The sequence below is a fragment of the Aythya fuligula genome, chromosome 13, assembly GCF_009819795.1.
Source record: "Aythya fuligula isolate bAytFul2 chromosome 13, bAytFul2.pri, whole genome shotgun sequence".
In the NCBI taxonomy this organism is placed as follows: Eukaryota; Metazoa; Chordata; class Aves; order Anseriformes; family Anatidae; genus Aythya; species Aythya fuligula.
The window spans coordinates 10,932,332-10,959,830 of record NC_045571.1 but is presented as its reverse complement, the minus strand read 5'-3'; the positions used below and the strand labels follow the sequence as shown (position 1 = coordinate 10,959,830).

General features: G+C 51.9%; 1 protein-coding gene across 1 annotated transcript in view; it reads right to left on the bottom strand.

The window, feature by feature from the left end:
- Nucleotides 1-9,381, bottom strand: part of LOC116494580 (gamma-aminobutyric acid receptor subunit gamma-4) — a 28,579-nt gene extending 19,198 nt beyond the window's left edge. Inside the window, exons 1-3 of the mRNA XM_032196514.1 lie at nt 9,323-9,381; nt 4,567-4,715; nt 4,300-4,367 (exon numbers count right to left, since the gene is read on the bottom strand). Coding sequence (XP_032052405.1) covers nt 4,300-4,367; nt 4,567-4,715; nt 9,323-9,381 — 276 coding nt within the window. The remainder of the gene's footprint in view (nt 1-4,299; nt 4,368-4,566; nt 4,716-9,322) is intronic.
- Nucleotides 9,382-27,499: the final 18,118 nt, after the last annotated feature.

The window sequence follows — 27,499 nt, the reverse complement described above, 5'->3', positions numbered from 1 at the left end:
AGGGGTTGTGTGGACAGCCCCAGCCTTCCCACTCCGCTAAAGCAGCCCTGCATGGAGAGCACCTCGACAAAGAGCCCCGGGTCCCCAGGGAGGCGCGGTGGCAGCAGCAGCCCCCCGCACAGCGCTGCCCCTCGCCGGCTCCTCGGGATTTACATGAAAGCAGTCAGTGGAGAGTTCTCCTCATTCACGCTGTGCTTACACTTCTAAATTATAAAGTGTGTCAAACGAGGGTTTAATTTATATTTAACAAGACAACGTTTGTAAATTAATTATTCATCAGCTGATAACGAATAAACATTCCCCCTTTCCTCGCCCCCTCCTCGCCCTTATTTCCCAGGGTTTTCACAACTGCACCACACATGCACATCTATTAAATCTACCCTGCGATACTTCAGTCACGGGAAAATACGTTCTTCGTTCTCGATTTCGTTAGCGTGTTGCATGGTAACTACTGCAGCCAGGCTCAGCAGCATGAATTTAGCAGTGCGCAGCTTCTCCTTCCTGGGGAAGGAAGGGGGGGGGATGTTCAACACATGCACTTGGACGTCTCGCCCTCCTCGGGCTCCAGGCACCCCCTCGGAGGGGGGGCTGTGAAGGTCGTATGTTGCAGTAGTGGGGACAGGAGCTTAGTCTAACCCTGTGGAAATCACAGGGCAACAGAACCTGGCCCTTGGTGAATGCCAGAGACCTTTCTGTCTTTGGTAACACAAAGTAATGGGATTGAGGTGGTGCACAACCCCTGCTTCTAACACCTTCACATGTACCACGGAGGAGTCTCCAGCCCCAAAACTACCTCTGATCCTGGACACTCGAAGCAGTGACAAAGGTCAGTCCCTAGCTGAGAAGCACATGTCCCTTCGCATGAGCCAGGAGGCACCACGCTCTCTGTGTTGTAGTCCTTGAGCCTCACGCTTGGATTTGTGCAAGAAAGGAAGAAAAGGACAACTGCAGTCAGGGCTCTGGGAGGAATGGGAGAAGCTCCGAGCAGGACTTGCTCCATCCTCAAGCGAGGAAAAGAGGCACTTCTTCAATCCCACCCGTGCTGACTCTCACGGACACTTCACGGACATCCTCAGGACTGAAAGACACAGCCCCAGCATTTGGCAACTGCCCTGTTTCTACAGAGTCATTTCGTGAGAGTCATCCCCAGAGGAAGAACTCTAGGTGCCCTTGACATGGCCATAATGCCATCACAAAACAAAACCAGGAGTAAATCCCTCCAGCAAACAACCAGTCAGCGAAAAACCTGAACCCAGAGCCTCCTCCCTCGGTCCCTGCTACCGCAGCCCTCCCTGGCGCCTCTTCCCGCAAACACACTCGGAGAACCACGGCGGGTTTTTGTACCAGGCTTAGCGATACACCAAGGACACCTAAAACCTGCCTGCATTAATGGGAATCTAATTGGGCATCCAAACCTGCGGCACAGCTTGGAAAGCTGCAGCGCTGTGGGGGATAACTCATTTGGCTTGAGGTGCTGCTGGCCGGCACCCAGAGGCTGCAGGCAGCCCTGGAAGAGCTCGTGGCCACGCACCTCCTTTCCCCAAGGGCACAAGTACAGCTCCCCATTGCCCCAGGTATCCCCCGGTGCCCCAGTGCCACCCAACCACAGCGGGTTCAAGGGCACAGGAAAGCTGTGTATGCCCCTTTGCAAGCCCCAGCCCATGCGGTGACTGGAACCTGGAGGAAACATCAGCTTTTCTACAGCCCTTTGCTTTCAGCCCATCCTCTCTGCTCAGCCAAGCCCTGTCCCTCCATAGACCACAAGCTCCTAAACCACTCTCCTGCCATTTAACCATCTCTGTGCCTTCTATCTGATAACCGCCCCAGGGCTGGCACAGAAAGTCCTTTACACAGGGAGGAGGGAACGTAAAATTTACTTGGCTACCTAAATGGGGAACAAGACTACTGTTCTCATCTACAAGAGATACCAGGAAATCACTTTATGTTTCTCCCCCCTCCAAACCTGCCCGTGTTCTGCTGACTCCTGAATGTTAATGTTATTTATGACAAGTGATTGATGATGGGGATGCAGAATCCACACCCGGCACAGGACATTTTCAAATCACCTATTCATTTTTAAGGACTGGAATCAGTTTTGCATCCTGACGTGATTTATCATGGGGAGGTTGAGCAGTGGCTACGCAGGACCAGCTTCCAGGCACTGACAGAGCATCACCAGCACGAAGGCAGCCGCGAGTGGTTAACTGTTTGAGGGGTGAGCAGAAGATGACAGGACACCAATATCTAAACTATACTGCTTGGATTGGAGCCTTCCCTTCACCTGGGCATCAGGACTCTCCTGCAGCATTCAGCTTTGGACTACACTAACCAAAACTAGTAGCCACAACCATGGTGCTGTATTTCTTAAAGGGAGAACTTTTTTTTTTTTAAAAAAAACTTTTACATGGCCTGGCTAAGTGTGACCTGAAAAAGATCAATGGGACACATGCCCTTCAATGGACCTGCAGCTTTCCCAAGGCTCTGTACCTGGGGAAGGCACCACAGATGCTTAGGCAACGCACCTAAAAGAAATCTCACCGTGGGGTCTGGAGAGATATAGCTCCGAGTCAAATTCGGGTTCCCTTCCTGTGGAAATGTGCATTGCCACGACTGCAGCCAGTTGTGACCAGCACCACAGGACCCCACAAGCCCTCAGTGCCCGTGCCCAGCAGTTTCCTGCCCTGCCCAGCAGCTCCTTGCTGTGCTGGGTGCACTGACACCTTCCCCAGGTGAGGAGGCTGCGGCTGGGTAAATTGGGTAAATCTGGGCAGCAGCACTCTGCTGCGATTCTCTGGTGTCTAGTAAGGGTTGAGTCCTCGGAGGGAATGGCTGCTCTCTCCACCTGTTTTCACAAAATACTGGAGAAACTGAATATGCTTGAAAACCCCGCTGCCACATACGACTGGTATTAGCCTGGTGGATCAAAAACCACTGAAGGGCTGGGATGGATGTACATACGTTCTCACATATGCATCACCATGGCATAAGCTTTGTTTCTTAGGAAACCAGCATAGCAGCAGTGTCTGGTAGCCCCGCTTAGGAGAAGGGATAAGCTCCAGATGCAAGGATGGGATTTCTAAGCCACTCTCTGCCCCCCTGCGCAGTCGTGAGGAGCTCCAGGAGGAGCAGAGTTTCCAGGAGGGGTGGAAGAGGGGAAGGGAAACAGATGAGGAGGAAAGAGGAGGCATGAGGATGTGCACTGTGCTTTGGCTTGGTTTTCTCAGCACATCCTTGGGCGGTGCAAAGCAGGTGTCTGCGGGCACCAGGGATGGCACCCACCCAGCCTGGGCTACACCCGCATGCTGTGGGTCTTCTCTCAGAGACCAGGCCCCCAGGAACAAAGACAACAAGGGCTGCTTCAAATGCTTTTTGGAGCAAAAGTGGCACTACGTCTACAGCACCATTCCTCCGTCCCCAGAGAACTTTGCTCAGTGGAAATTTTCTACTTGGGAAAGTAAAATAAACAAAGATATACCTATCAGATTTTCACTTTTTCTTTTTTTTTTTTTTTTTTTTTGGCTTAACAGAGGCTGGTTTTTTTTCTGCTCCATCTTGCTAGGAAAGAGAGCCTCCCTACCCCACTGTCCTGTGAGCCAAAGCTGACAGAAGTCAGCTTTGTTTCCTGCTAGAAAACATGAAAAATGACTTCACACTGAAAACAATAATGGAAGTTTCCTGTAAAAAAAGAAAAAAAAAAAGGCAAACAATAGTTGCTGTCATGGCCTGGAGGCTCTGCAGAGCAAAGAGCACCTCTGTTGGGTATTTCCAGTGCTCCCAGTGCAGCAGGGGCCTGAGCTACATGCAGAAGCCATCACAGGCATGGTGGCATCAGTCTAGGGTAGCAGGAGCAGAAGCAGAGCTCTTGCACCTGAGGCACCCTGCCTGCACCTCCCAGCACTACGGGCTGGCCTGGACACCCAAATATTGCACCTTCCGACCATTGCCACAGCAACCACTGCTCCCTCTCTCCCAATTATCACAGCATCACCCAGTGCACTCCCTGGGCAGCACAGAGCCAGCAGGCAGAGGTGTCGCTGGGGGAGGACACAGAGCATCTCTTCCCCAGGCCTTTGGGGATGGAGGGTCACTGAGCTCACCAAGGGCACTCAGGGACCTTGCCCCTAACCCGGGACGTCCACCAAGCCTTCCTAGCTCCAGCTATCAGCTGCACCTCTTCCCGAGGGAAGCAAATAAATCCACCTTTCCTTGTGACGCCACCACCAGGACACGGCACCAGTGGCGGGCCAGCTGCCCCCACAGCCCGCGCTCCGACCCCGCAGCAGGGGTGCCACCACTCACCATCTGGATGACAGACACCGGCCCGATGCTGTTCACGTAGATATCCACATCGATGAACGTGGGCTTGACTGCAGAGAAAATAAAAAAGATGTGGATGAGCTCAGGGCCAGGATCACTGGCTAGTGAAGGGTGGAGGGCCAGGGGAGACGGAGGTGAGCATCAGGGAGCAGAAGGGCTCCACCTGACCAAAAATACCACCTACAGCAGCCACAAAAGTATGGAAAATGTGGGACAAAGCCTGGCCAGGCCATCAGTGGGGACACTTACTGCCAATGTCGGGCCTCAGCTTGTTGTCATAGTTCTTCAGCAGCGAGTTGAGGATCTGCGTGGCATCAGTCTCCTGTGTCTTGGGGGTGAGGACCCAGGTTTTATTGATGCTGAGGTAATCATAATCATACTCCTCTGTGCTCTCACACCTGGAGCAGAGAGACAAAAGGAGAGAGACATCACCGTGACATCTCTGCGGTGCACTGTGGGAGTGGGGGCACAGCTGGCTTTCAGAGATCCTGAAGGGGGGAGGAGGAGCTGAGCGTGAGGAGCTCAGGGATCTCCTCACAGCGATGCTCTAAGACCTTACCTGGCACCTTTGCTCACTTCACAGCCCCCAGACAGGGGCTGCCTGTTAGCTCCAAAACCTCAGCTGCTCGCACTGCTGCTGCACCTGAAGCGGGATTCTTGTCAGTGACCAAATAGCATTTTGGGGGAGCAAAGCATTTATAATAGAGGCACTTCAGAGAAAAGGGGTCCTGAAACTACCAAGCAGACAGCAGGCACATCTGGCTCGCCAGGCACCCAGCCATCTGCCCTGCACAGATCCTGGGAAATTAAAGCCTTATGCAAACTCCTCTGCCCTTGGGCCATGATCTGCCACAACCCATTCCCGTGCTCACCAACCCTTCCACCCCAGCCAGCTCCCAATTAAAGATGCTCCACCTTTCTGATCATCCAGTTCCAGGCCAGAAAAATTGCGTCCTCCTTCGGATGCAACATACTGAGCAACAGCTTCTCCCACTGCCTTTTAAACACACCCTCTCCAAGCCGTTTGTGCCTCCAGTTTTCCTAAAGAAGTCTTCCTACACCCCCTAATTAAATTAGGTCCACATGGTCACAGGGGAAACTCCAACCACCTGCAGCCGATCTGGGCAGCTCATTCACAGGATCGTCCCTGGAAAGACACAGCCATATGGGGCAGAGGATGCCGAGCAATCCTGTACCCGGCACCCCCCTCAACGTCTGCTGTGCCGACATGTCACCTGCTGCAGTGCCTGCAAGGGGCTGGCAGTGGGAGCTGCCACGTCCCAGCTGGAGCCTCGCAGCATCGAGCAGGCACCGCGGGTGCACGGCTCCCTTTGGCACCAGGGGAGGCAGAGCCTGGCAAAGGTGCTGGGAGAGAGGAAGCAAGCATTAAATTGACACGTTGCAGTTAATTTATCAGAAGCTCCTCTTCTAAACCCCCAGATGGAAGTTGCTTTCACAGCCACTTTAAGACTCTTTGCATCTCCCCAGCTTTCAGGCGCTGGGACATGGCTCCTGGCAAGGGCTGGGCTGCGCACAGCTGCCCACCTGCCGCTGCATGTTAGGTGTTGGTACATCAGCCTCTTGTTTCCCCTCTGATTGCGTGCTGCACTTCCTAACGAGGCTTAAGGAGTCTTAAGCAAGGCTGTCAGGATGCACTTCCCTATCCGAGTGGCAGTGCGGGCTCACTGCCTTCAGGATGCAGCCGAGCCAACAGCTCCGTTGTGCCCAGGGGCAGCAGGAGGCACAGGGACCACTGCTGTGCCCACCCCAAACCTGGCCAGAGCTGGCTTCCAGGAACAGGAGGGACACGTCTCTGCCCCCAGCCCAGCAGGGGAAAGCCAGCCTAGCTCCTTTTCCTCGCTGCCTCTAGAAGAGTGGGAACAATTACAACTAAACCTCATTTTAATGGTTGCTTGACCCTACTGGAAGCCAGCCCAGGGCATGTTACCTGCCAGCACTGAACTCTGCCTGTCCTGCCGTCCCACCAAAATCCAGCTCCTACAGCCCTAAGGCGGTGGCAGAGCTCTAAATATCCCCTGGAACTGAAAAAAAAAATGCACTGGTTACTCTGACCTCAGCCTTCTGGATTTCCCTCAATTTCTCATTGCTGCTGAACACCCTGAGGTTTGAAGTAGCATTTTCAGGGAGTCACATCCCCATTACAGATGCAGTGACACTACCAAAGATATGCTTTTTTTTTTTTTTTTTTTGCTAATGCAGCTAATCCTGGGCTACTAAACCACACTAAGCCATTTTAGCATAAGCAAGCCAGCTTTTGCTGGAGAAGATATGCTTTTCTGGGTGTACGCACAGACACACAGAGAGCAACTCTTGATGGTCAGGAGCGACTCTCGTGCCACCCTACACGGTCCCCTACCTCCTCCCCTGTTCAAATCAGGAAGGGAAGAGTCCAGGAGCTATTGCAGAGAAAAGAAGTGAGGGACAGAGGGCTGTGCATGCCTCTCCAGCTGCATCTGGGAATGTCACACTGCAAACCCACAGCGATGCCCTGTGAACACTTGCTGTCTGGGTGGCTCTGTCCCCTTGCACAAAGCGACTGGCTAGGTGACAGGGGAAAGCCAGCTTCCATATGTCTCCATGCAGTCAGGAGGAGAGGCAGAGCAGTGTTTCCTCACCTCTGCTTGTGGAAATGTCAAAACAGACACCTTGCATTGCTGCTGCACGCAGCCCCGGGGCTGGGATGCAGCTGGGAGGAGAGCAGGCACGGGAGGGCTGGGGCACCGCAGGGCAGGGCTGGGGACTGCCTCTGGCTGAGGCAGTGTAGCACAGAGGTGTCCTTTTGGATGTGCCCAGGTACACAGATGGGGTTGGACAACCCTCCTTGGGCAGCCCTGGGCTTTTCTACAAGACATCACTGTTTGCCTTGCCTCCCGAACTGTGTTTCACTCGAGCAGGCACCTGTTTTACTGAGGGCTTCGAGCACACCAACGGGCAGATTAAAAGCAGGGCCAGAGAAGTTGTCCCTGCTGGCAGCCTCCTCCTGGCAGGAAGGTCTGGGAGGAGATGCTGACCTCGGGCTGTGACTGTGCCGCCCCTCTGCAAACAGCTCAAAGCCTCACCTGCTCCACAGGAACAGACAGCGACAAAAAGCAAGGACATTTCACCTGGGTGAAAAGCACGGTGCTCAATCCCAATTACTGCATGCTAATGTGTCCTTGTCACCCATACCAATGCCTCCGAGGGCTTGCAGACACAGGAATGCTCAGGCAAATTAATCTAAATTAGAAGCAGGCAGAAAAATTAGGGACAGAGTGCTCACTAAAGAGTACTCTACCTGTTTCACATGTCAGTGTACCTCTCCTTCCACAGCTCGCTCAGTGAAGCCCTGTTGGTCAAGTCTGCACAGCTCCAGCCATCCATCAAGCCCAGCTTTTTGGTGGTGTGATGCTGTGCAGGATCCTGCCTTCAGGGCTCTGAGCTGGGTGCCTGGGTCCCAGCCGAGGCAGAGCTCTTGGAAACGCTGGTGAATTAGCCTCTGTGGTGGGGAAATCGTCTGGGGAGTGCTGAGTCACCCAGCACAGAGCGTGCAGCCCACCCCAGCACCAGGGACAGGTCTTGCAGCACATGCTGGAGAAGAGCTTGCACACACTGCTTCGGTGTGGCACCTGCACCACACTCCTCGCCCAGGCACCCACCCAAGTGCAGAGCAGCCTGCACGCAGGAAAAGGCAGCGAATCCAGGACAGGACCCTGGTACAACTCGCTCCTTTTCTCCTTTTTCTCCCCCAGGCTTCCTCTGCTGCTCCATCACCCCCACGCCACGCACAGACGCTGCTCCTGGCAGCTCGGTGAAGAAGCAGGCACAAGGGACAGGGCAGAAGGGAACCTGGGCTGGTTATGGGGCAAAGCTTCCCACTCAAAGGCATGCGAACCCAGAACTTAAGGGCACCTCCAGGTGATTTTACCGCTTACAACTCACCCCATCAAAACACAGTGCAGGTGGCACTGTGCTGCAGGGACAGCAGGGCACAGGAGCCGGGACCACCATGAACCCCTCGCTGCCCTCAATCCCCCAAATCCTGCATGATGGAGAGGCTGGGGACCAGGGTGTGAGCCACAGGGCAGCTCTCGCTGCCTCCACGCTGGCGAGGCTGTGCCCTGGAGGACAGTGGTAGGGACGGGGCTGCTCGCACCCGAGTTCGGGGAAGCCTTGGCAGAGCAGACCGTTAGTAGCAGGATTCATGCTCCCTGCCCCTGCCTGCATTTGTAATGGGATTTGATCGGCTTTAAGGCGGCTTATTCTGCCAATTAGCTTCAGCCAGTGAAATCCCTCTTCCCCGGAGCCCCGGGGGCAACAATCTGCTGACAACATGTTCTTTCCCCGATCCAGCCATTAAACTCACCAGCAGGGCTGGCAATTGTTAAAAAAAAAAAATAATAAAATATATATAAAAAAAAAAAAAACAAACAAAAAAAACAAACAACACCGAAACTTGAAAAAAACCCTTGTGCGTGGGGCCCTTCATCACCGGTTGCATTACAGCGCTCCGAGCCGCTGGCCCTGGGCGAGCACCGTAATGTGCCAGCCCCACGCCGCCGCTCGCCCCGGGGCCAACCTGTGGAGCAGGGCAGGAGCCTGGGCTTTGGGGTGGGCTTTTGGGGTGTCGAGGGCTGGGGTGCCGCGAGTGGGGGGCTACGGGCTCCTTCCCACCCAGCGCAGCTCCGCGTGGGGATGCCCCGGCGGTGCGCGGTGCCGAGCCGCCCCCGGCCGTGTCCCGGCTGCCCCCAGACGGGGCTCAGCCCCCGGCAGCATTGGGCCGGCGAGGGGGCGGCGGGGTGCTGGAAACGGGGCGTCCCCTCGCTTCTGGACACGCAAAGCGGGGACCCGAAGTGCAAAGCATCCCCCGGGCGAGGCGCAGAGCCTCGGGGGCGGGCAGGATGGAGCGGCCGGGGGCACGGAGCCCGGAGACCCCCCCCCCCCAAATCTCCGCGACGGGGAAACTGAGGCAGGGAGCGGGGCGCACCGCGGCCGGCGGGGTGCTCACCTGGAGGGGCGCAGAGCCGGCCCGAGGGCCAGGCAGAGCAGCAGCACCGTCCCGGACATCTCGGCGAGGAAAAGGCCGGTCCCGGGCGGGGGGGGGGAGCGGCGGAGGCGGCGGCGGGGCCCCCCCTGTGCCCGCTGCGCCGCGCTCCAGCCCCGCCGCCTCCCGCCCGGCTCCGCGCTCGGCGCCGCCGGGGAGGCAGGGGAAAGTTGGGCATCTCTTCGGCGAGGGGAGGAGGGGCTCCGTGCAGGGTCCTAGCTCCACGCTCGGGGGCCCGTGCCCGCCCCCGGAGGGCCGGGCAGCAGCTTAGAGGGGGGGGGGGTGCGCAGCGCTGAGCCTCCCCCTCCCAAAAAATCTGCCAGCGCTGCGCCCCCGGGAGCGAGCAGCGGCGGGTGGCACGGTGCTCGCCCTGCCCCTCTGCGGAGCCAGGAGTCGTCGCTTGCCATCGATACGTACGAAATAAGGCTAATTAAAGAAATAATTGAGGGTAATTATTGTTACAGCACGCAAGGCAGCGGTCCCCGCTGAGCTGCCGAGGAGCTGCAGCCGGCAGCGGGTCCTCTCCCACCTGTAGGGCCGCTGGCCCGTGGGAAAAGGGTGGGAGTGTGTGGGTAGGAGCAGGGGGTGGCTGGGGCTGCAGGGGGCTGAGGGTGGGTTGTGAGTTTTTGAGCTCTCTGCTGCTGCTTTCCCCGGTTTGCCAAGCAGCCTTGGGCAGTTCTTTTCACTGCTGGCATCCGGCTTGTGAACAGGGATAGCAGATTCCTCCTTGGCACGTTTTGTGTGAGTTACTGGGACCCAACTTTGTTACAGCTACATGCAGGAGCAAGAATTGCCCTTCACCATCTGGTTACAGCCCGTGCTTTGCAGGAGCCTGTCCCCTGAGGGGCATGGTCCTGCCTCTCCCAGAGGACCTGGTACCATCGATCACAGCTTGGGACTTGATGCCATCGGATGTATTGCAGTGGCACCATGGACAAGTGGCTCTCCTGGCCCCACCACAGCCTTTCTCACACAAGCACAAGCAAATCGCTTCCTTTTCTCTGCATTGTGCCTCTAACCACTGCCTCATTTGCTCAGCAGGACAGGGAGATGTCCCTTCCCCACACGCATTCAGTGTCTAATAGCTAGGGCTGGTCTCGGTGGGGACGAGGGGGCTACAGCAGCACAAACAGTAAATAACAGCAGCACACCTGGGTGATTTTTCAAGGCTCTTCCTACACAGGCTCTCCCTTGCCGATTCTAGCAATGATCACCTCAAGCCCTCGAGCATGAGATCTGAGCAGCATCAAAGCCGTAGGAGCCAGCTGCAGGCAGCGCCGCTCCGAGATGGAATTTCCTCATAGCGGAGCAGCTGCAGATGATGTTTCTTTTTAGTGCAAGCACAGGAGCCGCTCTGGGATGGTGGGTTTATAGGAAGCACATGTCAAAAGAGTAAATAACGAAATCAAAGCAACGGTGAAGGTGAAAGAACCCTTTAAACTTCAAAGCAAGGCACCTGATTGCCCCAGAAGTTCTGCAGGGATCTGGATGAAGCTGAAGTTGGGAGAGATGCACCAGTAGCTGCGGGGAGGATGTAGCTGTTGGAAGGTTGTGGTCCTGAACGGATCACAGAAAACCCAGGGGTTCGTACATGTGCTCTCAGCTCCCCCTCAAGACGCTGGATGTGAAGTGGCACGTGGGGAAATTCACTGCACCACTTCGGTTTTCACTTGCACCAAAGGGAAGAAGGAAACACATCGATGGGGCTTGGAGGAAAGCAAAAGGAGGGCGCTGCTTTTCAGACAAACACCTTATATACCAACAGTGTAGGCTGAGGCAGGAAGAAAGCCTTTTCAAATTCAGCAAATTATTTTGAACAGGAACAAACCACCCTCAGTCTGAACACTGAGAAGCACAAGATGTCCCACACCAGTGTTTGGGGAGGAAAGAGTCCCTGTTTTCCACTTTGAAGAGACATTTGTTTCAAGGTCTTGTCACAGGATTCTCCAAACTTAAACAGGAGATGAAATATTTCATTCAAAATACTTTTTGTCCCTTCTGGTGCTGTTGGACAGTCCCAGCCACTGTCCTTGGTGCTCGCTCTCCTCATGGTAACAAAACGGGGCTGTGCTGTGACCTGGCCATCATGTGCTGTCCTCTGGGAGCCACGCAGGTTCCCACACCAGGACTTCCAGTGGGTCTCCTCCCTCTGTTATGGGAGAAGTCCCAGGAGAAGCTGGCTACAGGGCCTCTTTGGAAAACTTCTATGATAAAACCCCATGCATAAGCCTAAACTCTCTCCTCTGAACTGGGGCACATCCTGTACACCAGAAACATTTGTTTACTCTACCAGGGCATTTGTTCGACACCGCTGAGGTTTTGTCTGTTCAGGCTCACTGGGCACAGCAGCAGATGCTCATCTGGGCTCACACGACATCAATAACCACTCCAGCTGGGCTCTGGCTTCCCACCGACACGGACAGCGATGATGTATGAAGCAGACAGGACACGGTTTGATTTTTGGGTGCAGGAGTGAGCTGGCAGTGCTTGCGGATAAAAAAGAAGTGCTTGGATCCTGAACAAATGTGACGTGAATGTTTTCCAAGGAGAATGAAAGGAGTGGGAGGACAGCCCAGGTCATAGCAAGAGCTGCTGCATGCTGTCCTGGAGGGCAATGGGAGCACTGATGGGAGCAAGAGCTTTGCTTTCAGCCTTGGCTGCTACATCAGGCCGGGCCTGAAGGAGCCTCCATATCCCCTTCCACCACGGACAGTCCCTCATTCAAGCTACTTTGTTAGAAGAGATCACCAAATGGATATGTGATCTGATCCTGGGTGTCAAAACGGTTCTCGCTGTCATCCCTGGATGGGAAAGATGCCATTGCCTGCTTTTTCTTTATGGTTCTGCTCTTTTGGCAGGCTCCCCAGCTCAGGGCTTAAAATGTTACATTCCTCCTCGGGATCAATACGTGAGAAGAGAAAATGCACATAGGAGAGGGTGGGGAGGGGGAGAGAGTTGGCAGTACTTAGCAAAAAAATAAAAAAGGAAAAATCTCAGCAAATTGAGCACGAGGTGCCTCAATGCAGTTTCAAAGAGGAATTTGCAGCTATGCCATCCATCCATCAGATGTCCAGCACAGGACCACGAGCTGGTAGTTTGATGAGCAACCACCAGCATCACTCCCAGGAAGGATATTCCAAACGGTCTGCAACTCCTGACACAAACCTTGGGGACAAGCAGCTGCAGGAACAGGAGTGATTACTCCTCATCACTGCAGAAACACTTCTGCCTCTGGATCAAGACAAGCTAGCTCCTTGTCAACATCAGTTCAGGGGAGGGGAAAAGGAACCAGGAAGGTCAAGGACAGAAGATGGTGCTCAGGACCAAATCCCATGCAGTCCCTAACCCTAACCAACTCTCTCCATGCCTGCTGGGAAGCTGAGGCACACCATCATCCGCCAGCCTGGCAGGCTTTGAGAAAGGCAGAGGGAGTCACAGTTATGTTTTTTGTTAATACCTTTAGGGCATTTCTGCCCGGAGATGTGGGAATTTCTTTCCACACTGCCTCAGGAATGTTTATCCAGTAGTAAATAGTGCTCACTTGTGGCAGGGTTCAGCTGCCCGCAGCGAGCCCATGTTCTCACACCTCTTTTCCTCTTGGAAGCTCCAAGGGATTGCAGGGTCTCTTTGCTTCCCTTCCCTGCGAAGCTCTGGTATCACACCAGCAGGAGGGAAATGTCCCGATGCCCTTTTCTCTCAAGTGCCTGAACCTGAGGGATGCTTTTAGGAGGGGCTGGATTTTGTCATGCCTTAAGGCAGTGTTTGGGTTGGTGGCGTTCACAGAGCCACCCCAACAGGGGTTCGTGAAAGCTCTCCGGGGAGGTGGCTGCCCTTTGCTGCGTGGCTGCTGGACCTGGTAATTGCCAGCACGTCGGCAATGAGAGATCTTCCCCTAATACTCGCTAAGCTCCAATCTTAATCTTGTTCGTCGCTGTTAAGTCTCAGGGAAACCGGGCCGATGCGCTGAAAGGAGGTGAAGTTAAAAGATTCGAGAGGAAACTGAAGTCTCTTCAAAAAATGAAGAGAAATAATCTTCAAAGGTTCCCACGAGCCCGCACACCCTGACCTGCATGAGCTGCACAGATAAACACTGCAAAAGCAGCCGGAGCCTAGCAGGGCTTGTTTCTTAGCCTGATATTTTGTAAGAGAGACGATTTGAGGCTGGAATGGGAAAGCAGCACTGGGAACCAAGCACGCCGGGCCAGGCAGTGGGGTTATGGGGCGGAGAAGTAGGTGTGGGAGCACACGGCAGGCTCCCCATGGGGTGCAGTGCTGGGGTGCCTCCCCTCTGGGTATTTCCAAACAGCCAGTGCTCTGCAGCAGAGGTGGATTCCAGAGCCAGGTACTCATCACCTGCCACGGGTACTTTGGGAAGCCTGGGAAGGGAAACCATCAGCTCCTGGGGGAGCTTGGCAGCAAATTTCCCCCTTGTCTTCAGACATGGGTTTGGTGGACAGGGGACTCCTGCCTTCCAGGAGGCTGTTAGAGAACGCCTTTCAACAGCAGTCAAATCCACCAAAAAAAAAAAAAAAAAAAGCAAGCCATAATTACACCCACACAGCTCTCCACACACTGCGCTAAGCTTCACCCCCCTGTCAGAAATGCACCCGCACTGATGGAGTGGATATGTTGATTAAAAATCCCCCAAAATGAATAGATCAAGAGAAATCTGCCATATCCCTGCAGCAAGGGTGAAGCGCTTTTTAATTAAGGACAAAGAGATGCAAATGTCCTGAATCATCACAAGCAAATAGCAAAATAGCACCTGTCAGAATATTAAAAAACAAGCACTCAGCGTTCCCTTGTGATCAGCTCGAAGGAGGCCTTGAGTTTAAAAAAAAAAATTAAAAAAAATAAATCCCACCGAGAGTTGAAAAATGTAACAGGCTGAGATAGAGGGAAGGGCTCAATGAAAACAAGCGGGTGCTGCTCGCTGCTGGTTCTGGTGCCAGAACAGAAGGGTCAGAGCCATGCACCTGTGTGAGACCTGCCATTGCCAAAGCAGAGGGGATTTCAGGTTTTTCAGGAAATGAGAGCAATAGGGATGGGGTTAGGAGCTTTGCAATGCGACCCCCGCAAACCCTTCTCATCTTTGTTGAATTGAAGTCCCAGGCCCCAGGGCCAAGGGGGACACAGGGACAGGAAAGGCAATGAAAGGAGCAAGTGTAGGGACGCACGGCAAGGGCTGGCACAGCCCAGAAGCAGCGACAAAGGGCTGTGAAAGGAAGGCAGAGCGAAAGGGAAATGCCTGGAATAATAAGTGACGGACGGATGCCTTTGAAGGGGACTCGGGTATCTCGGGTCTCCAGCCTGACCTACTTAAAACTGTCGTAATCTGATGAAGGAGCATCCTCCGGCTCTAAATATAAACTTCGTTCCTCTTCATTTAAATCCCTTCCCTCTGCCACCAAGGGTGGGACGGTGCTCAGCAGCTGGGCACAAGGTGCTGTGTGTGTCCCATAGGTCCTGGGGTCATGCAGAAGGGTCTCCCACCAGCTGGGGACCCCAGGGAGGCTGCTGGGCTCTTTCCACATGGGAAACAGAAACACAGCAGCAGGGGCATCAGCATGGGGCTCAGGGAGGTGGCGATGGCATCACACGGGCTTCTAGCAGCCTGCTTAGGAACAAGGGTGACACTTTGCATTGCCTGTAGGGGAATTAAAGGTTGAAGTACTGTCAGGTAATGATTCTCGTGCAAGCAACACAAGGGACCCAAAAGTAAGGAGGCTCCTCTTAGCTCCTTGCATACGTGTGGTTTGCAGTCAGACATTTCCGTGGTTTTAAAAGAACCACAGCTCTGGTGCACAACAGAGGCTTGCAGCATTTGAACAATTAGCAAACTTAAGCAGAATTTGGCAATTAGTTTAAGCTAAAAGCAAAACAAACAGAACCACAATCCAAGAGAAAAGAGCAGCAAAACATTTTTTTTTCCCAATCTGTTTCGAAATGAAACATTCTAAGAATACCAAAACGTTTCACCAATCCTTTTTCTAAATGAATTGCTTCAAGTTTTTCCACATCAGCACACCATTATTCATTTAAAACGTGACCTTCTTTAAATAAAAAGGGGAGAAAAGGAACCACTGTTTAGGTTTGAACAAAATATCAAGATGACAAGATGAATTTTTTTCATTTTTTCCCATTTCACTGGAAAGCCATATAGGGGGGAAGAAAAAAAAAAAAAAAAAGGAAAGAAAGAAAAAGCTTTTGAATCAATCTGAACCAAATTCACTCCATCCCTCACTCTGCTCTGGAGCAATTTCCACATCCGTAATGGGTATTCCCCAGGGAGCCGTTCACTGCAGCCCCTTGGTGTGAGAATGAAGGGGACAGCTGAGCAACTCGGCAGAGTGCCTGGGGCAATCTGGTCCCTGGCATGAGCTCGGGGAGAGCTGGCAGATCAGAGCAAGACTCATAATACTCTTTTATCAAGGGCTTTCATTGAGCCTTGCACCTCCCAACTCCCAGAGAATACCAAGTTTCCAGCTCATAGACTCCGGGACTGTACAAGCTATTTGGGAACCTCTGCATGCTCTAACCAACTTCTTCAGTTTGGTGGTGAAAATGCATGTAGAATTAGAAAGGAAAAACAATTACGTTAAAAAAATGTCATTACAGAAAACTAGCAGGCTGCGCATCTCAGTACCACCAACAGACCGAGATGGGCTTGTTCCCTTTGTGGAGACAGGCCCCGTTAATTTCCTTGGCAGGATCTCCCATGCTAAGACTACAAGGAAAATGTTTGGTTTGACTTTTTTCCCCCCCCCACAGTGTTTATGAACACTGGGAAGCTTGGGGTTAAAAAAGCTCTTAATCTGAAATGCTACATACATTAATTTTTGCAAAGCTCAAGTTTAGGGTAAAATCTGAACTGACACATTCTCCTTGAAGGAGGAGGGGGGGCTGAAGATAATGTTTACAAAAGAAAAAAGATCAAACAGGCAAAGTGGATTTTTTTTTAAGCTTGCAGGAAGATACTAAGCTCAATAATCAGACAAGAAAGGCAATGAGCAGTTATCAAAGCAGCAGCCGTTTTAAGAGCTGCGCTCATCTGAAAGCGACTTTTAGTTCTCGGGAAAACTGCCGCCTCAACAGCTGTCCCAATTAGAGCCAGCCGGAAATTTCCAAATAAACCAACATTTTGTCAGAAAATAATTCGCTGAGTCTGAAGCGCTCGGAGCTGGCTGAACTTTTGTTGGGTGCCAACGCGGGGCTGCGGCGGGGGCCGGCGCTCAGCTGGCAGCTCTGCGCCACCAGCAGGAATGGGGACAGGAAAGTCAATTTTGGGGAGCAGCTGCAGGTGCCAGGAAGCGCCTAGTCCACGTCATTTATGCTTGGGATTTGGTTTGAAAAAAGATGAAAAGGCAACTGAGTTTCTTATGAACTTGAACTCGAGCCAGGCGGATTCGTTCCTGCCACGATCCCATATGCCTGACCCCATTTTAGGAGCTGGCAACTGGATCTGCCAGGAAAGGAAAAAAAGGGGAAAAAAATACTGTGGAGAGGCCAATGCTGGAAGTGTCTCCTGGCAGGAGGGGATGCTCATGGCCATGCCCAAGTCTGCCTGGCTCTGAGGCCAGCAGGTCTCCTGGGGGCTCTCCATCCTTGCAGTGGCCTCACCAGGAACCTCCTGATGCCTCCTTTCCCCTCTTCTTCATTTTTGTAAGCATAGCAAAGGCAATAGCTACAGGTGTTAGGCTTCTCAGCTGCATCTTTGAAAACTGATGTGTTACCACTGGACACCTCACTGGGCTTGTTCCAGCTGCCTCCCTGCATGAGAAACTTACAAAAAGGAGAAAACCCATAAGACTTAGTCTAGAAGATCCTGCACAAAGCTTCACATGAGTATGGAGAGATGTTAGCTAGCTGTATTTAGATTATAAATTTTAAAAGACACCACACAGGACTGCTCAGACCACCTGCCGCAATCCAAGGCACTTGCTGGACCCAGAGAAGTCCCTGAGTAAAAAGCTGTGAATGCCTCGTGTGCACCCTGACCAGCAGGGAAAAGCCTTTCTGAGAGCGGTAATCACTGATTGCTAACAATAATTAACCTATAACAACATTGAGGGCTGAGGCACACACCCCGTCACATGCATCTCCAGATGAAAACAAAGCCCCTCCTAAAAGGGATTTATTGTTAAAAACACCTAGAAATGTTAATTTGCAACACAAGCAGAGTTTTTCCCAGCACAAGGGAACCAACCAGGGCAGTTATCAGGGCACAGAGCCCTCCTGCAGGCACTGGTCCCCCTGCCCACAGGGCCGACTGCTGTTCACAGCGGGACCCATCTTGTCCCTGCTCATGTTCCCCTGCACCCAGCCTGCCCGCTTGGAGCTGCTGCCCTCCCTGAAGCCAGAAAAACCTGCATCTGCTGCCTTCCCCATCTCATCCCGCAAGCTGTGAGATCCCACCCCTCTCGCCGCCTGTCCCTGCTGACAGCCGTGCTTCCTACAGAGCAAATGGGCTTGCAACTCAGCAAGCAGAGTCATTTGCATTGATTTCCATGGCCTGGATTCTTCGCCTGGATTCTCCCGGTCCCCACCACCGCCCCATGCCTCCAGAGCGGGAGCACCACAACCCCATCCTAGAGCTCTGCTGTGCTCCTGTTTGCTCCCAGAAAAGAGCAGTGACAGTGGCTCGCACTCCCAAAAAGGATCCCTACAGCAGTCAGAAGAGCACCAGCACAACAGGAAGACTGTGCAAGAAACTTGAGTGTTGTTTTTTTTTTTTTTTTTCCTTAGAGAAAATGCTTCTATTTTTGACAAAAGGACTTTCTGAGGTATGAAACCTCTTATGAAATTTCTCCCACGTCGGTGCTTTACATAAACTATTTTGCTGCAGTTGTGTTATTCATTGCACGCACTTTACACCTGTGTGAACCAGTTTATCTCAGGAGAGTGGAAAGTGAAGGCTGGCTTTAGGATGTCCTGCAAGTCCCAGATCTTCATCCTCTGTAGCCATGCTACAGAGCGAGAAAAGGGTCTCACCAGCACAAACATCACCACTAGCCCTGCAGGAGCAGGGTGTAAACGGGCCAGGAAACACCACTTGGATGCACCGAGCCACAGCCCCTGCCAGTGGAAGCTGCAAGGGCAAGCAGCATCGCACCGACGTGCTCCTGAAGAGCCCGTGGCTGCCGAGCACGGTGAGAAGACATCCTCGGAGGGATTAGCAGGGTGAAGAGTCCATCCACCGCATTAGTATCGCAGCCTTAGTTTTTTTTTCTCTGGGCCTGAGATGTCAGGGCTGATAGTGGCGCAGTTTGTTTCACACCAAATGTACAGCGATAGGTCAGGAGAACAAGTGAAAATGCCACCTTTGAGGGGAATTGGATCATTAAAATGTCACAGCAGTATCTTGGGAAGCCAACCAGAGATTCCAGCTGCAACTCCTTGCTCCCTCTGCTAGGAAAAATAAATAACACCTGCCAAGCGAGACCAGGCCTTTCTTTTCTAAAGAGATTACTGTTGTTTTTTTTTTTTATATCACTATTTTTTTCACACCATCCTGCCAGCCAGAGAGTCGTGAGCTCATTTTCCATTGTCACAAAGTTCAATTTGGGGGGGAATAAAACCTCTTCTCCAATCTGGGACTAGTAGGTGAAGGCTACATCCTGGGGATAGCGCAGAAGGGAAACGTGTACACCACTGCATCTCCTGTCACATCAGAGAAAAATTAATGGCAGAGCTATGATGGGATTTATTCCCTTTTCTAGCTTTTCATCATCACTGCTTTTTTTTCAAGCAGCAAATTGCCTCCTTCTTTCCGCTTCCCCCCCATGCCATGTTTCCCACCATGGCTCAGGTCACCCAGGATGGAGGTACAGAGCCAAAAATATCTCAGGGCAGCACTCAGCACAGTCAGGCTGCCCTCAGGCTCCCTGATCCATCCATCTGGTCACAGGACAGCCGATGTAGCTGCTGCCACCACTGCAGACCTTCCTCTGCTTCCCTCTCCTGCTTTCCCTCTGGAGGAGCAGCTCCAAACCTTCCCAGATCTCAAAAGACTCAGGCTCTTACAGTGGCAACCCTCTGCCCTCCCTCCGTGCTGTGCTTTGGTGCCTAATTGTTCTAATAGTTTCCCAAAGCCCCCATTCATCTTCTGCCATAATTCAGGTCTTTGTTCCGCACTGTGGAGCGGAGAGAGTAAAGCAGTGTGAGGACAATGACAAATCAGACTCCGAAGGGCAGATGACTCCTTCCCTTTGACCATGCATACAAGGAAAAATCAGAGCTACCTGGTCTATTGTTTGTCAACACCCATCTGGTCCAGGCGAGATAATAACCACAAAAGTACAGAGCTGGGGCACAAAGAATGAGGAGGGAGCATGCTATTGTAGCTGCCTGAGTGGCTCCACTGCTGGCACAACAAAGCCTTTTGTCCACTGATTTTTATTTTTTTTCCTTGCAGATTACTTTTTGGTTACCTTCTGTGTTTTCCCTTCTCTTCCCAAGCATCTCATTACTAAGTTTTGAGGAGGTTTCCAGAATTTTAGGGCTGGCCAGGAGAGGGCCATTCAAAGCCAGGGCTTTCTGGAGCTGAACCCCCACTTCTCTTTGCCCTGGAGCTGGACCACATCACTGGAATTCATCGGGGCAAATTTTTAACTCTTTGCCCAGTACTTGGGATAACCGATGTTCAGCCACTGATTAGCCACCAGGTTCATCCATCTGCAAGGTGATCTCTGTGCTGCAGGATGGGCCAGTGAAGCCCCAGCTCATCCTTTCCTGTCCTTGATTAGATGACGCTATGATTTTCTAATCAGGAGAATCACAGATGGCAAATAAATGAAATGGTGAAAAAAACAAATTAATATTTATTTATGCTAAAATGCATCATCACTTTTATTTGCAACATAACCATGCATCAGAGAGACTGAACTTCTCTGACCGGCTCAAGCCCTTTGCGCAGGAAATAAGCTAGGAAGATTTGGAGACGGGCCATACAAGCAGGTTCAAGGCAGAGAGACACCTTAAGAGCTGAATATATTCACATCTGAGGCTTTGATTCTCCAATCCTCCTCCTGGTGATTACAAGGAGGAGAGAGAGGGATTGTTTAACTTTGAAACTCCAAAATGGCCTTGGTGTCCACAAAGGTTTTAGAGAGCGCTCGCAACACAGCAAGAGCCAGGGATTAAGCTCTAAATCCATGTTTTGTCCCTGAAAAGCTGTCCTGATCACTAATAAAGTGAATTCTCTGCTCTCAAGAAATATTTATCTACATCATTAAAACTCCCTGCTATTGTTGGGCACGACTGGCAGCCAGCAGCTGGGAGCAAAACCATAAAAACCCTTTGGTGTGAGATGGAAGTGCCCCTGCTGAGCAGAGCAAGGGCAAGGGAGGATGGGAAGAGCTGGGTGTTGATGGGGATGGAGGGGCCTGACAGCCCTGACAGCACCATTAGCAGCCCCAGCCAGGACAGCAGGGAAGCTGGGGTCAGGGCAGAGCTGCAGAGGGAGGCTCGGAGATGGCAGCTCCAAGCACCCTGCTGCCCCCATGGAGCTTTCATCGGTCCCTCCTTTATGTAAATCTCATTTACTTCAAGTGCTGCTAACTGAGAGCTGCAGCCTGACAGCACTCTCAGTCAGCTTCTGCGAAAAGCAGCACTCTGCAGAACAGGCTCCTATAGCTCCTTCTGGGGTGGAGAGCACTGAGGTGCTACAGGCACAGCTCCTGCAGCCTGTGGACTGAGCTCATGTGCCACATGAGATGTCTCAGTACACTCTGGAGTCATCCAGTCTGATTTTTGGAAATGTTGCCGCTCACAGAACCCATGCTCAGGTGCACTGCACACCCCACTGGTCACAAGAGGGTCCTGGCATGGCAGCACCCAGGTGCTCTGTGTGGAGCAAACATCACCAAGGGCACTCCGGGAAGCCCTAAGTCAGACACTGAGCAACAGGCACACATCTGAAGGGCACAGATGTACCACATTAACCCCACCTTTCTGGGCACATGTACGTCATGTTGCTGCTCCACACCTCTCATCTTCTACTCAGGAGCAGCTGTACATGGAGGTATGAAGAGACGAAAGCACATCGTGCCTTTGCCTGCCATGCTCAGCACAGCTTGTCCATGCCAGGTCACATCCTGCAGCCGTGGCTTTGCAGCTCCCTCAGCCCCCAGAGCCATGACTCTTCCAGCTGGAAGGGCTCTTACATGGGGATGAAGGGCCCCAAGTCCAAGTGTATAATTGCATGAGGTAGGGAAAGGATGGACAAGGATCCAGGGCTCACCTTCTTTTCTAACACAAACTCACCAGTGGACATGCAATGAAAGGGGGAAAAACAGACCCAAAGCCTAACTGAAAGTTCTTCATGCCACAAAGCAGCAGGAAAACTCCTTTCTGCAGGACGTGGACATGGCTGTTACGAGTTTACAAAGCTACTGGGCCAACTCACAGCACAGCAGCAGGAAATCCAGTGAGAACTATTAAGCACAAGGACACATCTTTTACTGGCAAATCCCTGAGCCACAGATTGCTGGAAGCTGAGAAAGAACCCCAGGGAAGCTCTGCAAGATGCTTCCTATAATCTTAGGCTTTCACTGTCATGCATCTGCTGTTTGACTGCTATCAGAAACTGGATACTCTTGCGACAAGCATTTTGGCTCTCCCAGTATATCAGCTCTTCTGTGCCCGTAAATTGTGAGCACAGGAATCACCTGCACTAAAGCTGAGCTAAGTTTTGAAATACCTGCCTTCCCCCCACACATAGCTGGGCAATAACTTCTCAGCAAATGACTTATTTACTTTATATACATGCAATTTCCAGGCACCCAAAGTGATGCAAAAATCCAGGTCAAATTCCCTGAATAGCTTTCACCACCAAAAAAAAAGCAACCACCGCTCTGAAGGGTTGGGCAAATCACATGGAAAAGGGTTGAAGTCCTTCCAAAATGCCTTTTTTTTTTTTTTTTTTGCTATTTCCAAAAAAGCTTCTATTTCAGGCATTGTCTATATACGCCAGCAAGAGACTCCCTGCAAGCATGAGAAGTGCAGACCCAGTTCCCTGCCCTCCCTGGGGTTACGTGCCCCCACAGCTCCCTCCTCACCACTGCCGCAGGACCTGCTCTCATCCTGCTGTGGCCAGTGCAGTTCTCCGGAGCTGCCCTGAGCATCAATCTGGTTGGGGAAGGGTCTTGAACAGGCAGGAGCTGATGCCAGCTCTGACATTGCATTCAGTGGCTTCTGCTCCCCGGGGATGCCAGCTGAAATAGCACCTTGTGCCTTTGCCCCGTGCCTTAAAGGCTGACTTTCTGTGCCTGAGTTTAGGTGCCAATTGATTCTTTCACCTCTGAAGGAAAGTCAACCCCAAATGACCACCTTATTCCAGGCAAAGAAAGGGATGCAGGATTTCAGGCAGGTGTCAGGGTCCAGATAAGTGTTCAACCCACATCCTGGTGGGGCAGTGCACCAGCCTGTCCTTATACAAACAACTCCACTCGCAGACCTTTGGGTGCCCCCATAGACAATATTTAGGAGTTTGCAGAATCAAAGCCCCCAACCAAGTTGCCAACATGATTTTCATTTTGAAATGAAGTCAGCACAACACAGCTTTCCCTGATGGCACACGGCATCTCCAAACTGGGAGTCTCTCGCCAGAAGCCCAGCCCTTCCCAGGCCCAAATGTCTCTCCAAAACCCCAGTTCAGGCTTTCTGATATCCACAGGGGCTTACATCGTCCAGGTCTGATTTTCACAGAAACCATGAGCACTCATGATCAGAATAATATGTAATAAGCATGTAGATATCTAGCTATAAGGGAGCCTTCCAAAGTATTTTGGCTAAGGTAACACACTTTGATCCAATTTTTGGGAACAAATTGTTTCTTTGATCCAGATAATATAATGCACAACAAACATGGGGTTGCCTTTGAAAGCAATTAAAGATTTCTCTCATCAGATCTGCATCCATCCCTCTCCATGACCTCTGCAGGTGCTGCCCCCCACAGCACACAGGGTAAATCCCTTTCCCTGGGCAGCTGTAGGGGGGACTGTCACCCCTTGCAGGGAAAGGGCATCTTTACCAGGCTGTTTTGGGGAGCAAAGCAGCATTAGCACACCCTGATTGCATTAAACTCCCGTTAGTTGGCAGAATGCTTCATGAAACCTTCATTTTTAGAAAAGTGTTTTCTCCAACTAAATTCCGCCCCATTTTCCTCAGGCAATAAATGAATTTTGTTTACAAAGTATTTCAACACGACTTGAAATTTCATTTATGGAAAACCGGTCTTAGACTTCTGAGGCATTTGAAACCATGCTGAAATATGGCAATTTCAAGCACTTACCTGTCTCCTTCCCGCAAGTCTCCGAATCAAAGGTTGCCATGACAACGAAGCCCACTCTCGGTCCAGCAAAATGAATTGTTTTTAAGTGACGTCATTATTAGCCGGGACCCAACAAAATTACGCAAACGAGCTCCCCAGACAGCAGGGCTGCAAAAAGCCCAAACAAGCAGCAGAACAATTACACTCCAAACTTAGCACAGGAAGGGAAATGTCACCCAAATCCTACTCATTAATTCTTTAAAAACCCTATGGAGGAGGCCGACCTCCTCCCAGCACCCCTGATGGGGTGCAGAAGAGGAGTAGCTTTGCTCTGCCACAGGCTTGCTTTCCACCCTGGGACATGGCACAGCTACCTGCACATCCCAGCAGACAGCCACTGATGTTCCCAGTACTCAGGAGCTGGTTTTTGTTTTGCTGCTCCTCACCACCCTGAGCTCCTGTGACCACCACATAACCCACCCAATGTTCCTACCCCAGTACCCAGACTTTGCACATCTCTACTCCTCACCCAGGCCACCACACCACCTCCATGAGGTGACAAACCTCCAGGAATTCCCCTGCCCAGGACCATTTACAAACCCCACACCTCTGGAGCAGAGCTCTCCCAAGCCAGTTACTTGGAGAGATGCCTCCCTTTATAACCACAGTCAGCTGAACCCAATCCTCTCCTCCCTGAGTGAAGCCTTCCAACACCAGTTGCTTGAGGGGTCACACTTGGTAACGAGTGTATTCTGGCAGCAGCTGTTCTCCAGGAGAGGGAGAAGAAAAAGGAATTGGAGTTGGAATTGGAGTGGGAGTCACTCAGTGCTGCATCGCTATAGATGGTCATTCAAGCTTAATAAATCCTCCTTATCAACCCTGTCTCAATGCCCCTCATAATTTAAACTGGATGTAATAAGGCAGTGTGAAGGTAAAGGCCAGCTTTACGGTCAAACTGGGGATTACAGTCTGGCGCAGATACTTAAAGATTCACAACAGCAAGGAGGAATTGTAAGAGGAGCCTAAACAACCGCCCTCAAGTGCCAGAGATAGGCTGATGAGTTACAGTCCTTTCCAGCACAGGGCTGTGCTGATGTATAGCTGAGCTGGGATCCAACCAGAGACTTACTGCTCCTTGTGCAAATGCAAAACCCATGTGTGCTGAAAAAAATGCACATTAACTTTAGAGGAGGTTTCTGTCTGTACCCTATGTATTTTTATCTCCCTATTTATTTTTTTAAATCATGAACATTGCACGATTTTTTTCTTTTTCTGAATAAACTCAGCAGTGCTATTATGTCTCCTGTTCTCCCCCATTCCTCACAAAAGCCTAAGAAATACCTTTTCCCCTATAAGCGGCTTGCTAGGCAGCATGGAGCAAGGAGCTTTTTCTCCCTGATTGCCTCATTACCAAGCCAGCCCAGCCCAGCCCTTCACAGGCCTAAGCCTGAAGTTTATGGCACCAGATCAGAAGAGGAGTTTGTGGTCTTGAAAGCCTGGCTTCTTTTCCCTGGCTGTGCTATCTGGGTAATAAAAAAAATACTTCTTCCTACCAGCCTTGCCTCACTTACGTCCTTAGACTATCACGGCTGCAATACCACCTCTGCTGAAACCACTGCTGTCAATTCCTAGATTGCTATTTATCAGGGATTCCAAAGTGCTTTTATAAAATGCCTAATGCTCAGCTAGCTCCAACGCCTCTCCCCTTCCAAAGGAAACCACCCAGTGCTGTTTTTCAAACATTTTCTCTCTGGGAGCTGAAAGGGTGGCTTTCCCACTACCAGGAGCTTTCGTGTGGTCGAAACCCATGCCCACAGCTCCGGGCAGATCGCCTGACAAAGGGATGTGAGCATCCACAAATGGACCTGAGCAAGTCTGTGCTGGGAAGCAGCCTGTCTTGCTGCTCGGGCTGCTGCACCTGTACCCCTAACATGAAAAGGGAAGGTGCTGGGGGCAGGCAGGAGAGAAGCCGCAGCCACTTTTTGCCACCTCCAGTTCGCAGGAGCGTGTGCTTCAGGTGCCAAAGCCCGGGACCCCCCACGGGGCCCCCGCAGCCTGCCAACATGTGAAAGCTTAAGGGAGAGTGAATCCCAGCAAGCCACAAATCCATCAAGCGCAAACTTTCTCTGTGGAGTGGGGCGACCGCAAAGTCTCAAATCATGTTCCTGCTGACAAGCTGCTGATGGATGAGCTCGGTCAGGAGGAACCGGGCTTTGCAGGAAGAAGTGCCATTCACTCGCAGGCAGCAGCACAGCGATGGAAGAGCCCCATGAGTGGGAATCCTGCGGTGTCAGACCTACTCACATTATGGGGAGAGGGAAGCAGAGCTGAGAGCTCCTTCCACAGGGGGAACCCCAAGCTGATGTTGGGATTTTTGATCCCATCACCCAAATGCATGAATGCTAACTCCCGGCTGGCTTTGGGGCTCTTACCCCACCCCAGGAGGAGGCTTCTGGAATAGCTACAGAGGCTGAGGACCCTTGAAGGGCAGAGGAAGAGCACTGCATCCCAGGGGACATTTTCCTTCATCCGGCTGAGTGGGGCTCTGGGCTGTCCGGGCACAGGGGACACATTTATCTGCTCCCAAATGTCCTTCACTGCAGGAGCCGTACATCAACAGTTCCCCCTCTGAGCACTGCTGTGGTGTAAGCACCTAATAATAAAAGCTGGCTATTGCTTCCCTAAGACACCTGTCAGCCGGAGTGTTAAGTGCCAGGGTAATAAATACTTGCTCTGCTATGCCTCTTCTTTGCGAATTCTCCTGGCTCTGCCTGTTTTCATTAGTATTTCTTTTCTGTGGACACTGCAATTACACTCTGTTCCTCTTCAGGGCCCTTGTTCCAGGTTCAAATAGAGAAGTGATAATGCAGGGAAGCTTTTTACATCGCTGTTTATTTTTGTCTCCTGAGTCAGGAAGATCTTTTCAGGCTGGGTCCAACCCTGTGCAGTTCTGGTGGAGGGAGGACTCGGGGAAAGGGGTGAAGGCTTCAGGTCCCAGCTTTTGTCATTGAAAACATAGTGGGATTCTTCCTCGCATGCTCTCGACGAGGTCACAGGATATGCCCCTTCCTCAGGAAGACATAAGTATGCAGCCTGTACCGCCAAGACCCGTGATAACCATCCATCTGCCACGGCAGCTGCGAGCTGCTGCTCCCAAGCCTCCTCTGTCTTCCGAGTCTCTAAGCGAGAGGGAGGATTCAGCTGAAAGCAGCAAATTCAAACGTGCAACTTTCCTGCTCAAGGTTGCAGTATGTTTGGAGGTATTGTCCTGCCGGCAAGTCCCTGGTGCAGCTTCCAGCTGGTGCTCAGGGAACCCAGGGAAGAGGGGAAGGAGTTTCACTCCTTCAGGAGTGAAAAACAGCTGGCTATGGCACTGACATTATTTCCTTCTCCTGCTATTTCCCACTGGTAATTGGAGGTCCAAATGAAGTCCCTACACATTAAACTTCCTCGCTAGCAAACAGCACAGCCCCCTGGACACACACAGCTGCTGGCTGAGTGCCATGGCATGGTCAGCTAGGTGCTATTAAATCTCCAGAACCAGGATTGCCACAACCAAAACTCCCTGCTGCAAAGGTGTCTGGACCAGGGTGAATCCTAAGTCATGCCTGGAAGCTGTGTGGGTGACCAAAGCGATGCTGGCAGTCGTCGTAGCAGCTGAGCAGCGCAGTAGTGTGGGTTGAGCTGCCCCCAACCTGTCCTTGCCACATGTTCCCTCTACCACATGGCCACTGACATTTGGGTTGAGGGCCTCCCATGTCCTTCTTCCCACCAGGGTCTCTGTAAGGGATGATTCAGCTGAAGAAGTGTACGTGGTGGGTGGCATAAGCCTGGGTTTTGGGCAAGACCTCTTCTGGTCACCCCTAGAG